General features: G+C 46.8%; 1 protein-coding gene across 1 annotated transcript; it reads left to right on the top strand.

Moving 5' to 3' along the window:
• Window positions 1-1660: 1660 nt before the first annotated feature.
• LOC128709565 (phospholipid-transporting ATPase ID) lies at window positions 1661-12574 on the top strand. Its single transcript, XM_053804572.1, has 22 exons — window positions 1661-2606; window positions 3070-3128; window positions 3211-3423; window positions 3516-4052; window positions 4800-4883; window positions 4964-5098; window positions 5178-5426; window positions 6440-6715; window positions 7083-7100; window positions 7729-7895; window positions 7974-8097; window positions 8190-8363; window positions 8500-8776; window positions 8859-9011; window positions 9083-9290; window positions 10494-10783; window positions 10857-11080; window positions 11165-11390; window positions 11451-11554; window positions 11623-11871; window positions 11938-12057; window positions 12227-12574. The coding sequence occupies exons 1-22, from the start codon at window positions 1661-1663 to the stop codon at window positions 12572-12574; spliced, it is 5181 nt and encodes a 1726-aa protein (XP_053660547.1).
• The last annotated feature ends 2080 nt before the right edge of the window (window positions 12575-14654 follow it).

Genomic DNA, 14654 nt, shown 5'->3' with positions numbered 1-14654 from the left:
GTTTCGGTGTGTGTGTGTGTGTGTGTGAGCCCCTAAAAATGACACGCACTGGGTAAACCCTTTTGTGAGCCAGAATCTCCTCCCCCCCCCCCCCCCCATCACCCTCTCCCACACAGCAATAAACGACACACCTGGTGCAATAATCGCCAATTGTTTTAGAGTGGAGGAAGCCCATTACATTCTTTCTGCTCCCTTCACGTGCACTGTTGCACACCCTTTAAAATGCACTTGCATGTCTCCGGCGTGCTGCTACTTTACCAAAACGTATTTATCTTGCCCAACACTGTGGCAATGGTTAGAAATTGTTTCTCGTTTTCTTTTTACGACCCAACCGGCTGCAATCTTCTAACGGGAGGCGGAATTGGGTTCCCCACTCCCCCACCCATGGTGGCAAACAACGGCGTGGCATCGTTTTGCCATTTTGTTTTCGTTTTCTATCAGCAGCAAATTTGTCTACTACAACAGCGAGCCTGCGTTCTGTTCTTCTGTTTTGTTTGCGTTTTTTTTATGACGCTTTGTGCTGCGGATTGCAGCCATTGCGGCTGTTTATTGCGACAGATCTGTACCGAACGCTGTAGAAAGCCTCGCCATTTGCTACGTGCACTCACAGTGCACTAGAAAATAGAGGCTTTCGAGTTGGGTTTTTGTGTTGTTTGTCAGCATGAAAACAACAGCGGGCGATAAGAATGCGGGGTGAAAGTATTACGCACTTATTTTGCCATTCACCTCTAAATATAGCCATATTCTAAGAAATGGTTTCGCCTCGAAGAAAACCTCTCACCCGCTTTTTATTTAAATTGATCGATCGAAATTCAACCCCCACAAAGGGGACACAAACAACCGAAAGGGGGATGACGATGGGGCCCCCTCGCCCCTGTTTGACATCTGCCGTCGTGACATCAGACGCCGGTGTGACGCCAGCGTTTCGCTGCTTCGGGACAATTTGTCAATTTTCAACACGCCCCGGTTACGGATTTCTCTTTAATTAAGCCAATTAAACAAACAGCTTCCTCTTTGACCTTCCACCCACCGCCCCTCCCCATACCATCACCCGGGTCAACTCTCGGGAGTAATAAAATATCGTTGGCATCGCGCTCTGGACTCGTTGCCCGCCGCTGTTGCTGACCTTACGGCTGCAAGTGCGCTTGAACTCCGCTTGAACTCCGCCCAGCCATTTCACGGACCCTCGAGATGCAGGAACCGTGTGTATCGGGCAGTACCGATGGATGAATGTGTTTTTGATTGGGTAATAATCAAAGTGTTTCTGCATATCTTATGGACGATCCTACAGTGCAGGCAGTGTGGCAGGTTGATAAGCGAAGAACCACAACATCCGATCCGTTGCCCTTGTTTGGTAAAGTGATTTAATTGACACGTATCGTTGGATTCGTACGCCGCCGGGGGGTCCGTGGCAGTGTAAAAGGTGGACATAGCTGTGTCGCAATTATATTACGGGAGGGTTGTGACCGTTGCGATATGTGACTGGGCCGTGCGTACCGGAACATAGGCAGGTTCGTGCACGTGAATATCGTTCCCCTCCGCCAGTGCCATCAAGGGAGAGACACGGCGGCCGCGACGACATCATCGGTGATACGATGGTAGACAGCTGCAAACCGTCCACGGTACAGCGGTTATAGTGAACGGGCCGGGTTTTGACAGCATGCCTATTTCGCACGCCACTACGGATTCGGTCGAGCTGGAGATCCTGGAGATACGGCAGGATTCCAGCGACGACGACGATGAGCACGATCCGGCCGGTCGGTCGTACGGGGCGCGCAATACCCGTGGTCGACGGAACCCCCCCGCTACGGTCGTGCGTCGCCAGCAGCAACAGCAGCATCTCGAGCATGGGCTAGCCCTGGCCGGCAGTAGCGCTGCGCGCGGTCCCGAAACCTTCGGCGCGGAACACGCCACAATGTGCCGGACGGGATCTCCACCGAAGCGGAAGCGCTTTCGCCGGAACCATCGCAGCAGCAGCACCCGGCACAAATCCAACTCCCAGAGCTGTGGCAGCCTGTACAATCTGTCCGCGACCCGGCCGCTGCATCCGCAGCGTTCCGAGCCGAACGTGAACTTCTACTCCAGTCCCGGTGAGCACGGGTACGAGGGCACGATCGACGTTAACTTCCACGTGCAGGACAGCTCCAACACGCTGGACGATGCACCGGTGCTGGAAAGTTGCGAAAGTCTCGGTGCAGGGCGACGGTCGCGTAGCGGTGGTGCCGGCACCCGGTGCGGATCGGCCGGCACCGGTCGACTGCTACGGCCGGGCGGTGATGGGGACGGTTTGGGGGATGAGGCCGACGATGGTAGCTACGGCAGTGGTATGGACGCGCTCGACGACGGTGACCGTGGGGACGACGGCATGACGGCCGGGTGTCTCGGTGGTGGTGGTGGGTCGGGCACGGGCCATCCGCACGCGCAGCACGGGCTCCGGGCCTCGATCGTGTCGGTGCTCGGCAAGCTGGGCATGTGGAACACCAACAAACCACCGGGCGGGAAGCCGGTCCCGGTGCTGATCCATCGTAGCGACACGAAGTCGTCCTTCGATCGTGGCCAATCTTACATATCGAACGGAGCCAGCCGACTGCGATCGATTTTCGGGGGTAAAACCATACATATGCACTCCACCCGAGCATTGTGTGCCCGGTTCCTATTCCGCTGTCTGTCTTGCACCATTCCCATTGCTCACCACCGGCTCGCATGCTTCCTTTGTTTGCTAACGCACATTAACACCATTAATGCCCATTGTGAAACACTGGCCCTCGTTTACAGACCCGTGTAGATACGTTGTTGCACCATAATTGCACCTGCTTGATCGATCGCTCACATTGCCTCACATTCGCTAACATCGCTTCCACCATTCGACTAACTCTCGGATGTGTCATCTCATATGCTCACCACATACATCATGGTATGCATTACCTTTTGCTTCTGTTTTACTGTTCCTTGTCGATCACCACGCCAATTCTAAACCACCAAACTTTTTGTTTGGCAATTTTTTTCCGACATCCTTTCTACAGCCTCCATGTACAATGATACTAATTTTGCATCACTTTCGTTGCACAGAAAATGAACGACGAATACGAGCCAACGACAGAGAATACAACACACAATTCAAATATGCTGTAAGTGGGCGATGGCTTTGCAATGCGAAGCATTAACGTACCGTCACCCTCCGCTAACGATCGTTTCGCTTTCCCGTTTCAGAACAACTACATCAAAACGTCCAAATATTCAATATTAACATTTTTGCCTTTGAACCTGCTGGAGCAGTTCCAACGTCTTGCCAACTTTTACTTTCTGTGTCTACTAATCCTCCAGCTGATACCGGCGATCTCGTCGCTGACGCCCGTCACCACCGCGATCCCATTGATCGGTGTGCTCATGCTAACTGCCATCAAGGATGCCTACGACGATTTCGTAAGTGTTTGAGCGGATGGCGGGTTTTAATGAAATAAGTTTGGCGCACGCATTTTTAACACCATTCTCTTCCCGCATTCTTTTCCCGACAGCAAAGACACATGTCCGACTCGCAAGTTAACAACCGCCGGTCGAAAACGCTCCGCCACGGGAAGCTGGTCGACGAGCGGTGGTCCGGCGTACAGGTCGGCGACATTATCCGGATGGATAACGACCAGTTCGTGGCGGCCGACATACTGCTGCTGTCGTCCAGCGAACCGAACGGGCTGTGCTTTATCGAGACGGCCGAACTGGACGGGGAGACGAATCTCAAGATCAAACAGTGCCTGCCCGAGACGGCCGCGATGGGCCAGCAGGAGGATCTGCTGTGGAAGTTTAACGGTGAAATTGTGTGCGAACCGCCGAACAATCTGCTGAACAAGTTCGAGGGTACGCTCACGTGGAAGAACCAGCGGTACCCGCTCGACAACGATAAGATCCTGCTGCGCGGTTGCATCATCCGCAACACGCAGTGGTGCTACGGTGTCGTCATTTTCGCCGGCAAGGACACGAAGCTGATGCAGAACTCGGGCAAGACCAAATTCAAACGGACGACCATCGATAGGCTATTAAATTTTATAATCATAGGAGTAAGTATTGGACTTTGCCGGTGGGTGTTTCCATGGAACTGGGATGGAAACCAGTGGCAGCGTGTTTGCATTGCATGGAATTAGTAAAACGTTTGACGTTGTACATTGTAAAACCCGGGGTGGAAAATTCCCCTTTGCACAAAGATGGGTATCAACAACAGCTGGAAACCAGTCATCAGCTACTGCACAAGATCGTGCCCGCTACGGGTGGTCCGGCGGCTGAATAAAACTGCATCCAACAGATGCATCTCCAAGATAAATAATGCAGATATTGACGTGTGTCTGGTTGTGTGCGGTTCCCTTCTGGGGCAACTTGCATGCTTTTAGTGATTGTCGTCGCTGGTGACTGAGTATGACGGCAATCGATTAGCATTCCGCGAACTATCCATTCCGTAAGCGCGCCATTAACAGCGCACAGCTAGGGGACTCAATTCAGCTCGTTGTGCTGCTCGGTACCATCCGGGCCGTTCAATGGAACGCAATGGATGTCACCGATTTAACGTACTTAATCAGGGTAGTTTAATTGCACGACCCGGAAGCTGTTGGGCGATGAAACGCTTTCAATGTTTCGGAATAATTATCGACATTATCCGCTGATTAATGGATCGTGCATGGGAAGTGCATCGATCGAGGTCTATTAGATCATGCCCAATAGTTCTAATGCTCCACGAATCTCTGGAAATACATGAGCAATATATGACATCTGTCAAGACACGTAGCTAATTTGTCTTCTCATTTTTTTTACAGATAGTGTTCTTTCTCTTATCGATATGCGGTTTCTGCACGATTGCATCCGCAATATGGGAGGCATTAGTAGGATACAAATTTCAAGTAAGTGTTGCTCGTAGCTCCCTGCCTGGGGAGCATTATTGAGCCCGCAGAAACGCTCTCCGTCTGCATTCATCTTTCAGATTTATCTGCCATGGGAAAGGATAATCCCAAAGGATTACCTGCAGGGTGCAATCAGTATCGGGGGTCTAGTCTTTTTTTCCTACGCAATCGTACTGAACACAGTGGTGCCAATATCTTTATACGTGTCGGTAGAGGTGAGACGCGATGATGAGTGCGGATATTCGCATCTTTAGCACTGTTCGCACAATGTTTAACACCGTACGCTATTTGTAGGTGATCCGGTTCGCGCAATCCTTCCTTATCAACTGGGACGAAAAGATGTACTACGAGAAGTCGAAAACCCACGCCAAGGCACGAACCACGACGCTGAACGAGGAGCTGGGCCAGATACAGTACATCTTCTCGGACAAAACGGGAACCTTGACGCAGAACATTATGACGTTCAACAAATGCAGCATTGCCGGCCGTGCCTATGGCGATGTGGTTGATATGCGTACGGGCGAAACAGTCGAGCTGTCGGAGGTAAGCGTGGGACGGCACTAGGGATTCACACTTTAGCAAACCCCTTTGCTCCTACCACTCTATGTAGACATTGAAAGAAGTGCTTGCAGTAGTGTACCTTTTTTTTCTTCAACTCTTTTGACCCACATCGTAATCCGTTGTCTTGTAATTTCGCGGGGAGGGATAGTGTACGGTTGTCAATCCGATTGTCTCCAAAAAACTACCTTCCGTAAAGTGATACTGAGGAAACAATCGTACCTTCCATTTTGTATGACCTTCTTCAACGAAGAGAGCGAAACTATTACCATTAGATACTATTCTAGTGCATTTGCAAAGATCCATCCATGGCTTCGGCGCTGTAACTTAGCAGGCTACTACCGGCAGCAAAAACGGAAAGGCACCGCCATATGTGCTTTTCCGCAGCAAAACGCTGTATAATACGCTCGATTGCCTTCCTCTCTTCACAGCTTTTGTCGAGTGGATAGCCTCGATAAATGAGTACCTCATTCCGAATGCCACCAAAAAGGATTCTTGCGATTGTTTTGCTATCCTTTCTTGCTATCCTTTCACTACTTCTACGTGTATGTCCGTGTGCAACTATGTGTGTGTAATCATTAGATCTGTAGCTATGGAACCGATTCAAAATGGCGGGGGGGGGGGGAGCCATCTTCTACTGTATTGTACATGTTTTGAAACGTGTGTCAATTTTACAACTGTTTTCAACATCTTTCTTGTACTTCTTTCTTTCTTCTTCCTTCCCATTTCCTTTGTGGTATGTGTATTGCTCCCTGCTCATTCTATTCACCAATGAAACACATTCGGTTTTTCTCTTTTATTACTTCGTTCTTCTTATTTCATTCATTCTTTTTTTTATCTCATTTATCACACCCGTTTACCTGTTCACTACCATTTGTTTAATGCGTTTTTTTCCTGTGTGTGTGTGTGTTTTTGTTTTGTCTTTTATGTTTTTTTCTTTTCGTCTTTTTTCTCTTTTTTCTCATTTTTGCATTACTTGCGACATACGCTTCGTGTAGCCTACATTCAACAGTAACACATCGCTTTTGTTAAACGCTGAAGAGCCGCCAGGTCGCAGCACACCACAGCCCACCACCGAACAACCCGCTCAGACCAAAAGCCCCACAAACAAAAAGCATCCACCTTCACTACACGTTAGATTCAGTCAGCACAGTAATGCCCAAGAAATGCAGACGTCCATATCCACTAAGCAAGCCACACCACAAACCCATATCCCGGCGCAGTCAACTACCGATGTACCACCAAGTGGGAACAATACGCAAGAAGGACTGCATGTATGCATGAGTTTTGTTACTGTGTACTACCGTGAACTTGTTGTACTTTGTTGCTTTGTTGCGCTTTTCGCTCGCTTTTCGCCATTAGTTTTTTCAGATCATTAATGTGTTTTAAGTTTGCAAACTCTGTACGCCCGCGTTTGTGTATCGTAAGTCATCGTAGAGTAGTGGAATGTGTTGAAAATTCCAGCCATGTTCTTTCACCATTACTGGGGTAAATGCACTAAAGTACTCTTTGCCGATCTGCAGCTTGCAGTCAACTAGCTTTTGCAAACATTCACTGTTCGGTATACTTTTGTATTCCCCGTTTGAGGCCGATTTTTTCTGTAACAAATCCAATTTCATTTTACCACTTCTTTCAACCTAGGTTTCTTCATATAGTGTGGTGAGTTTCCTTCGATGATTGCTTTATTATGTTATTTGCCTTCTTGCATTCAAGATCATTCCCATTAGCAAACAAAGTGCTTTATAAGCTATATTTTTAAATACAAATTTAAATTTTTACCATTTATCCACACATTTTGTTTTTGTTTAATAATTCTTCAATACTCTTCCAAACGTGGACGACCAAGAGTACTTTAGTGTTTTTTTTTTAATGAATCGGTACACCGCAGCATGTTCTTATAGATACTAGAATTGTGTCAAAATTTCTTTGCAAATGTATCAAAATTGTTAACTATCACAAAAAAGGCGAATTTGAAACCAAAATTTCATAGTGTTCTGTAAGTGCTTGTACACTTTCGTTTAAATTTTGTTATATTTTCCATGCGCAACGTATGCAACAGCGGCTCGATCAACCGTGCTTACCGTTTTTTTTTTTCCTTTACGATTCTTTCTCATCCATCTACTATTACCACTACTACTACTACTACTGCCACTTGTGCACCTCGACAACATGTGTCGTCAAAAAATCGTCAAATCATTTCCAATCCTACCCACCCACGGAACTAAACAACCTCTACAATAAATGAAAACCCTCGATCACTGTGTGGGTAACTGCCGTAATGTGGCAGGTGATGGAGTCGGTTGACTTTTCCTTCAATCCCGAGTACGAACCCGAGTTCCGGTGGTACGATCAGGGACTGCTCGATGCGGTCCGCGCGGACGAGGAGCACGCGCATAACTTTTTTCGATTGCTTGCCCTATGCCATACCGTGATGGCGGAGGAGAAAAATGGCAAGTAAGTTGCAGCACACCACCATTTTTTTGTTTGCGTGCACCTGTTTCAACAAACAACCATTGTTTCTTCCCCGCGCAGGTTAGATTATCAAGCACAAAGTCCTGACGAGGCGGCCCTCGTATCGGCGGCGCGAAATTTTGGATTTGTTTTTAAATCACGAGCACCGAATAGTATAACAATAGAGGTCATGGGACGAACAGAGGTATGTGTCGCAGCCGCGGGCTTCTGATTAGCGGGAAGGATTCGGGGCGTAATGAACAATGTTGTCCCACAACTTTTGGTTATCATTCGCAGGAATATGAACTGTTGAGTATATTAGATTTTAATAATGTTAGAAAACGAATGTCGGTCGTGTTGCGTCGCAACAACACCATCATACTGTACTGTAAGGGTGCCGATAGTGTGATATACGATAGGCTAGGACCGAACCAGCATGACCTGAAGGCACGCACGCAGGAACATTTAAACGTGAGTATTGAGGCAGCACTGTCCCATTGGACGAACAATAGCAGGCGCTGGGTGCCTGAGTCTTGTGGCGATCTGGTCTTGGGGATCGGAATATTTCCATTACGTTTCATGCTAATTCGAATCTTCTGTCATCAAGAAATTTGCCGGCGAAGGTTTGCGCACGCTGGTGCTCGCCGAAAGGCGACTGACGAAGGAGTTCTACGAGTCCTGGCTGGTGCGACAGAGAGAAGCTGCCTTATCTTTAGACGGTAGAGAGGACAAGTTGGGTGCAATCTACGAGGAGATCGAATGTGATATGCAGCTGGTCGGTGTGACGGCTATAGAGGATAAGCTACAGGACGGTGTCCCCCAGACGATCGCCAACCTACAGCTGGCTGGCATAAAGATTTGGGTTCTGACCGGTGACAAGCAAGGTATCTAGAAGAATTCCGCAAAGTATAAAAAAAGACCTTTCGAGCAGCTTGTTCATTGAATGCCTTCTGCTTTGCTTTGTAGAAACTGCAATAAATATAGGGTATTCCTGTCAGCTGCTAACGGACGATATGGTGGACGTGTTTGTGATTGACGGTATTACGAAGGGTGAGGTGGAACAGCAGCTGCGCAAGTACATGGACTCGTTGCGGATCGTGAACACCTACCATCCAGCTAGTGAGTGATACATATTCCCCCCCAAAAAAACAATAACCCTGTAGTCTAACGTGGCCACCCGTCCATTTCAGATGTGCAAAAAGCTAACAACATGCACACGCAAACGGTCGGCAGTAGTGAGACGAGTGCGGTGACGGCCAACGGTGCACACAGCAGCAGCTCGGGACCGATGGTCGACATACAGAACACCTCGCCGCCGTCCGTGTCGGTGGTGACGTTTAGGTGGGATAATAGACATAAATATACAAGCATAGGAGGAAGCGAGGAGGCACCGGACAGGTACACACCGGACACCACAATCACGCCGAACGTTGTGCGGTCCGCGAGTCGGCGGTCGTACGGACGAACCCAAAATTTATATGCTCTCCACCAAAATCCCCACTACAACCCATGGATCGGTCGGATTCTCGATCATGAGTCTATGTGTGTGTGTATAATCAGTAATCCTGTATTCTGTGGGGTGTTTTCTTTTAATTTTCCTGATTTATTTCTGTTTTATTTACCACAGTGCCCTGGTATATGTGTACTACCGTGTATTTAAAACAAAAAGTTATTTTCTAACGCTAGTACATCTTATGTTTAGCCCTGTATTATGGTTCAAAATCCTTCGTTCACCATTCGAGGCCCTGGTTTTCCATTACTCTTCTCTTTCTTTCCTTCCGTTCCGTTCTTCAAAGCCCCCTTCCCCCCCGGAAACGGTGTTAGAGTAATTGCTGTATTGGTTGTACACCTAAACGTACTGCGAGTTGTACAAAATCAAACTCCGCACCATCTTTTCGTACTGTTCCGTATGGCGGAATATAGCGAAAACGCCCACAGGACATGTGGTGCAACGGAAGTGGGTGCACACAAAGTGTCCCGTGGCATTGATTACACTACTGACGTGAGGCACCGAACATACACACTTACAGAAACACACATGTGTCACGCTAGCCAATGCCTTCCTCATATGCCTGTACAGATGAACAAATAAATCAATGTAGTAAATAGTAACGTAAGCACACTTCCCCTTATCTAACATTCCTTCTAACTAACTCTCACTTTCTCACGCTCTGTGTTGTGCTATCTGTTCGATACAATCTGTTCTGTCCTGTTCCCCAGCTCCCTTCGTAGTGTGTTACGTGTGTATAGTTTCATACATCCCGTTTACATTTGTTCGTTACCTTCAGTTACTGACCACTCCCGGGTAGTGCTGACAAGAATAGTAGTAAACCTCTTCGTTTGATTGTCGTTTGTGTAAAGCTTATGTTAGCAATTTGTTACTTCCTTCTTGTTTCACCTTTATTTTATGTCTAAATTTCGTTTTGTCCAATTACCACCTATCACTCCATGTACTCATAACCTGTTTGGCGTATTTGTTATCCATTTTTCCCCCTATTCAAACCTTTTCTCCATCCTGTACCCCTTCATCCTTTCCCTTCACTTTGCTCTCTCCCAGCAGAGCAGGAACATCTCTAGTAACGCAAAGTCTTTCGTTCGCAGTGTAAATTGTAGCAACTATTCCGAGGGCTTTGAGAAAGGCGAACCGACGCTAACGGATATAGACGAGAACACGGGTGTCGCGCTGGTCATTAATGGGCACTCGCTCGTACACTGTTTAACGTCCGAGCTGGAAAGCAAATTCCTGGAGATCGCATCCCACTGTAAGGCGGTGATCTGCTGTCGGGTAACGCCACTACAGAAAGCGATGGTCGTGGAGCTGATCAAGCGTGCGAAGAATGCGGTCACCCTAGCCATCGGTGACGGTGCTAATGATGTGTCAATGATTAAAGGTTAGGAGCGCACCACAGGGGTGCGATCCCGTCGCGTGGCAATCGCTTTAACACTTTTTCCTCGTTTCCACAGCGGCACACATTGGCGTGGGCATCTCGGGCCAGGAAGGTATGCAGGCCGTGCTGGCCAGCGACTACTCGATCGCTCAGTTCAAATTTCTCGAAAGACTGCTGCTGGTACATGGCCGCTGGTCCTACTACCGCATGTGTAAATTTTTGCGCTACTTTTTCTACAAAAACTTTGCATTCACATTGTGCCATTTTTGGTATGCATTTTTTTGCGGCTTCAGTGCTCAAGTAAGTGAGGTTGCTCAAGAGGGTCGATACGATCGGCCACTAATAGCTGGTATTAATTCGTAACGTCTTCTCTCTTTTCAACAGACCGTTTTCGATCCAATGTTTATATCAGTGTACAATCTATTCTATACATCGTTGCCGGTGCTGGCGCTCGGCATCTTCGAGCAGGACGTGTCGGACAAGAGCAGCGTCGATTACCCGAAGCTGTACGCGCCCGGCATTACGAACGCACTGTTCAACACGACCGAGTTCATACGCAGCGTGCTGCACGGTATCTTCAGTTCGCTGATATTGTTTCTCATTCCGTATGGTAAGTCCGTTTGGTTTTGTGTGTTAATTTCACAGACCTAATAGATGAATCTTACCGCAGGTACGTATAAGGATGGTATCTCCCCGGACGGATATGTGCTTAACGATCATATGCTACTCGGTTCGGTAGTGGCCACTATACTCATCCTAGACAATACAGCACAGGTAAGCTGTGTCCTGCTGGAATTCCTGGGACATCCATTTTTCAGCATCACGTTTTTCTCCAACCGTAGATCGCACTAGACACCTCGTACTGGACCGTTTTCAATCACATCATGATCTGGGGCAGTCTGCTCTGGTACTTCTTTTTGGACTACTTTTACAACTACGTTATCGGTGGTCCTTACGTTGGTTCGCTGACACAAGCCATGAAGGAAGCGACATTTTGGTTCACGACAGTCCTGACCGTGATAGTGCTAATGATACCGGTGCTTGCCTCACGCTTCTACTTTGTCGATGTGTTCCCCAGCTTGCCCGATAAGGTAAGCTGCAATGCGATTGCTTTATTTGATTGTGCTAAACAATAATCTCCTACCAATGCTTTCCAGATTCGTGTGCAGCAACGATTAGCTCTACTGCGTTCCCGTCAGAGCAGTGACGTGCTAAGGACACCGTCAGCTCGAAAGGCTCGAAGATCGTTACGCTCCGGATATGCTTTTGCGCACCAGGTAATGAATCGCTCGGTGTCTTTTGATTTCTCGGTTGCATAAATCGTAGCGTTTTTTATTATAAACACTCCAAAAATTTGCACCGTACCTATTTATAATTTGTTTATTGAGATTAAACCAGTATGTCTTATTACTTAAATGATCTTTACGGTTCTCTTTCACACCGCAGGAAGGATTTGGTCGGCTTATTACGTCGGGCAAAATTATGCGCAAACTGCCACAGGACTTTGCCTTCCCGTTGGGGCTGGGCAGCAAAAAGCAACAATCAACCGAATCGACCAAAAACAATAACAATAACAACAATAGCAACAATGCTAACAATGTTACAAATGCGGCCAACGGTGCCGGGAGCGTAACTCGCACCGGTACGAACACGACCGCAACGACACTGTCGGCGATGGCTGCGGGTGCAGCGGCGGCTGCTAACGGCAATCAGCTGGTCAACCTGCCCGGCAGCTCAAACGGTGACCATAGTCCACGGGCACCCTGTCAGGATCTGGATACTATTAACCTGTAAAATGTTTGCCCCCCGTGATTCTGCCCCTAATTCCATCGCGAGTCCCCCAAAACGAAACCAAAAAACCTTACCAAGAAAAAAAAAACGCGCGTGTTTACGGTGTCCACAACGAATTGGCAGATGAACCGTGTTTTAGCTAAAGCAAATACAACAAACCCATTCGGAAAAACGTGTTCAGCATAATGATAAAGTTCAGTCGGTGTTGACCATGAGGGCAACCTATTTATGGTTTTACTACCTTGCGCACTTGAGCGTTTGGACATGTTCCCTAAGCATGTCTGCAAAGAGAGGGAATTAGAACCTTTTTGCCATTTGTGCGTATGCATCCCATACCCGTATGCCGATGCAGTACTCAAGAATGTTAAACCGGTTTTGCCAAGTATTTGCTTGCACTCTGGCAGAATGGAAAACCCGGCATCGTACCAAAAAATCGCGTTCCAGTTCCAGGCTCACGAGCGCACCATGTAGCGTTTGATGTGGAAGGAGAAAAGTTGACAAATAACAATAATTGAGCGAGTATTTTGAACCCGTAAGGGTGAGTTAATGCATTAGTAGCTTGTACAATAGCAAAAAACACTACCGTATTATATGAAAAGAGGTACGCTTTAGTGAAAAGTCGAAACAAGAAGATAAAAATACCAGAAATCAGATCGCCAAGCGACACAATGCCTCACGTTTAATTTTTCATATACTGTTTCGCATCCGTTTTTCGAATCTCGATAGAAGAGTTAAAGCAAATCATTCATATACTTAGAAGACATAGACGAAGCGCTGGAAATCCGTTCGTAAAGACGAAGCAGCAAGGCAACATTTAGCATTATTATGAACTTATTGTGATTGTCCTGTGAATACATATGTCGATATATATATATATTGTGACAGTGGCAAGACAGCTTACTCTGGATGGGAGAGGAAACAAACAAACAAAAACGATAATAGCTTCGGGTATCGGTTTGACAATGATATCAACATACAACATGTAAATAGCGTTATGTCTTGTGTAAAGGAAATACGAAACGCGGGAGAACAGAAATAGAACAGCCTAGATATGCTAAAAGAAGCGAAAACACTACAAAACAAAACAAAAGCCAATGCAGATAAATGTTGTGATGAAAGAAATCGACTTAAAGGTACTAAAAAGAATAGAGGTGATAAAAAATGCATAAAACACACACACACAAAAGTATAAACAAACCAACGGTCCAAGCGTTACTATATGAACAGTGAACAAGAGCTGTAAGAAACAAGCAACATAAAAGGGAAAAACCATCGCGGAATAAGTACGCTGGCCATATGGTGCAAGGGCTACAGGGAAGAGAGTGTATAAATGGTTTGTACATACTTTAGACACAGAAAGGTAACAGGTTAAAACGGCAAAGAGCAGCAAACAAAATCGCAACGCGATCATGCTTTAAAACGCTTTAAAACAACGGCTTTCGGGCGCACCAGCAATCGACACGTTGGGGTGAGAAAAGGAAGCTGCTGCCGATTGTACGCGTGATTTACATGGGAACAGGATTGTAATAGATTACTTGCTGTACTGTATTACTGTATTCGTTTTACGTTTGGTTACGATCGTGACAGGGTAGTTACCGTTTTATTGCAAGTATTTTTGTAACGTTTGCTGTATGCTTGTTGTGTTAGTCGTTCATGGACCGTTCGCGGCAAACAGAATGGGTATTATTTTTACACCACCTTTAGCTGTCTGTTAAGGCTGTTTACTATTGATAAAAGTCGTCGGTTTTCACTGTTAGTTTAAATTGTTTTTTTTTTTGTTTAAGTAAACAGCAAATTTTTGTTCCGTTTGTTACGTTACATTTTTTTAAAGAAATATTGTTCCTAGCTCCCTACTTAAACTTAAACTTTCTTTCTACATAGGTTCAAAGGCAGCGAAAGTCCCAAAAAATCATTTACTGTTTATAGTTATGTACAAAGTTAGGAGGCTGAGACGGTGGATATATGCATCTAATGCAAGCGACTAAGTGTTAAGTAGGTAAGCCAAGAAAAAACGCAGCACGAAGAACACGGTGGATTGGACCGAAAAACGATCCAAACGGTCGTCGATTGGGGAAGGTTCCGT

This window comes from Anopheles marshallii, chromosome 2, assembly GCF_943734725.1.
Source record: "Anopheles marshallii chromosome 2, idAnoMarsDA_429_01, whole genome shotgun sequence".
NCBI lineage: Eukaryota > Metazoa > Arthropoda > Insecta > Diptera > Culicidae > Anopheles > Anopheles marshallii.
The sequence above is the reverse complement of the archived record's forward strand: the minus strand, read 5'-3'. Positions and strand labels throughout refer to the sequence as shown.

Coding starts and splice junctions, on each gene's coding strand:
- LOC128709565 (XM_053804572.1), top strand. CDS start 1,661: ATGCCTATTTCGCACGCCACTACGGATTCGGTCGAGCTGGAGATCCTG. Junction 11,081..11,164: donor TTTGCGGCTTCAGTGCTCAA/GTAAGTGAGGTT, acceptor TCTTTTCAACAG/ACCGTTTTCGATCCAATGTT. Junction 11,872..11,937: donor TCCCCAGCTTGCCCGATAAG/GTAAGCTGCAAT, acceptor AATGCTTTCCAG/ATTCGTGTGCAGCAACGATT.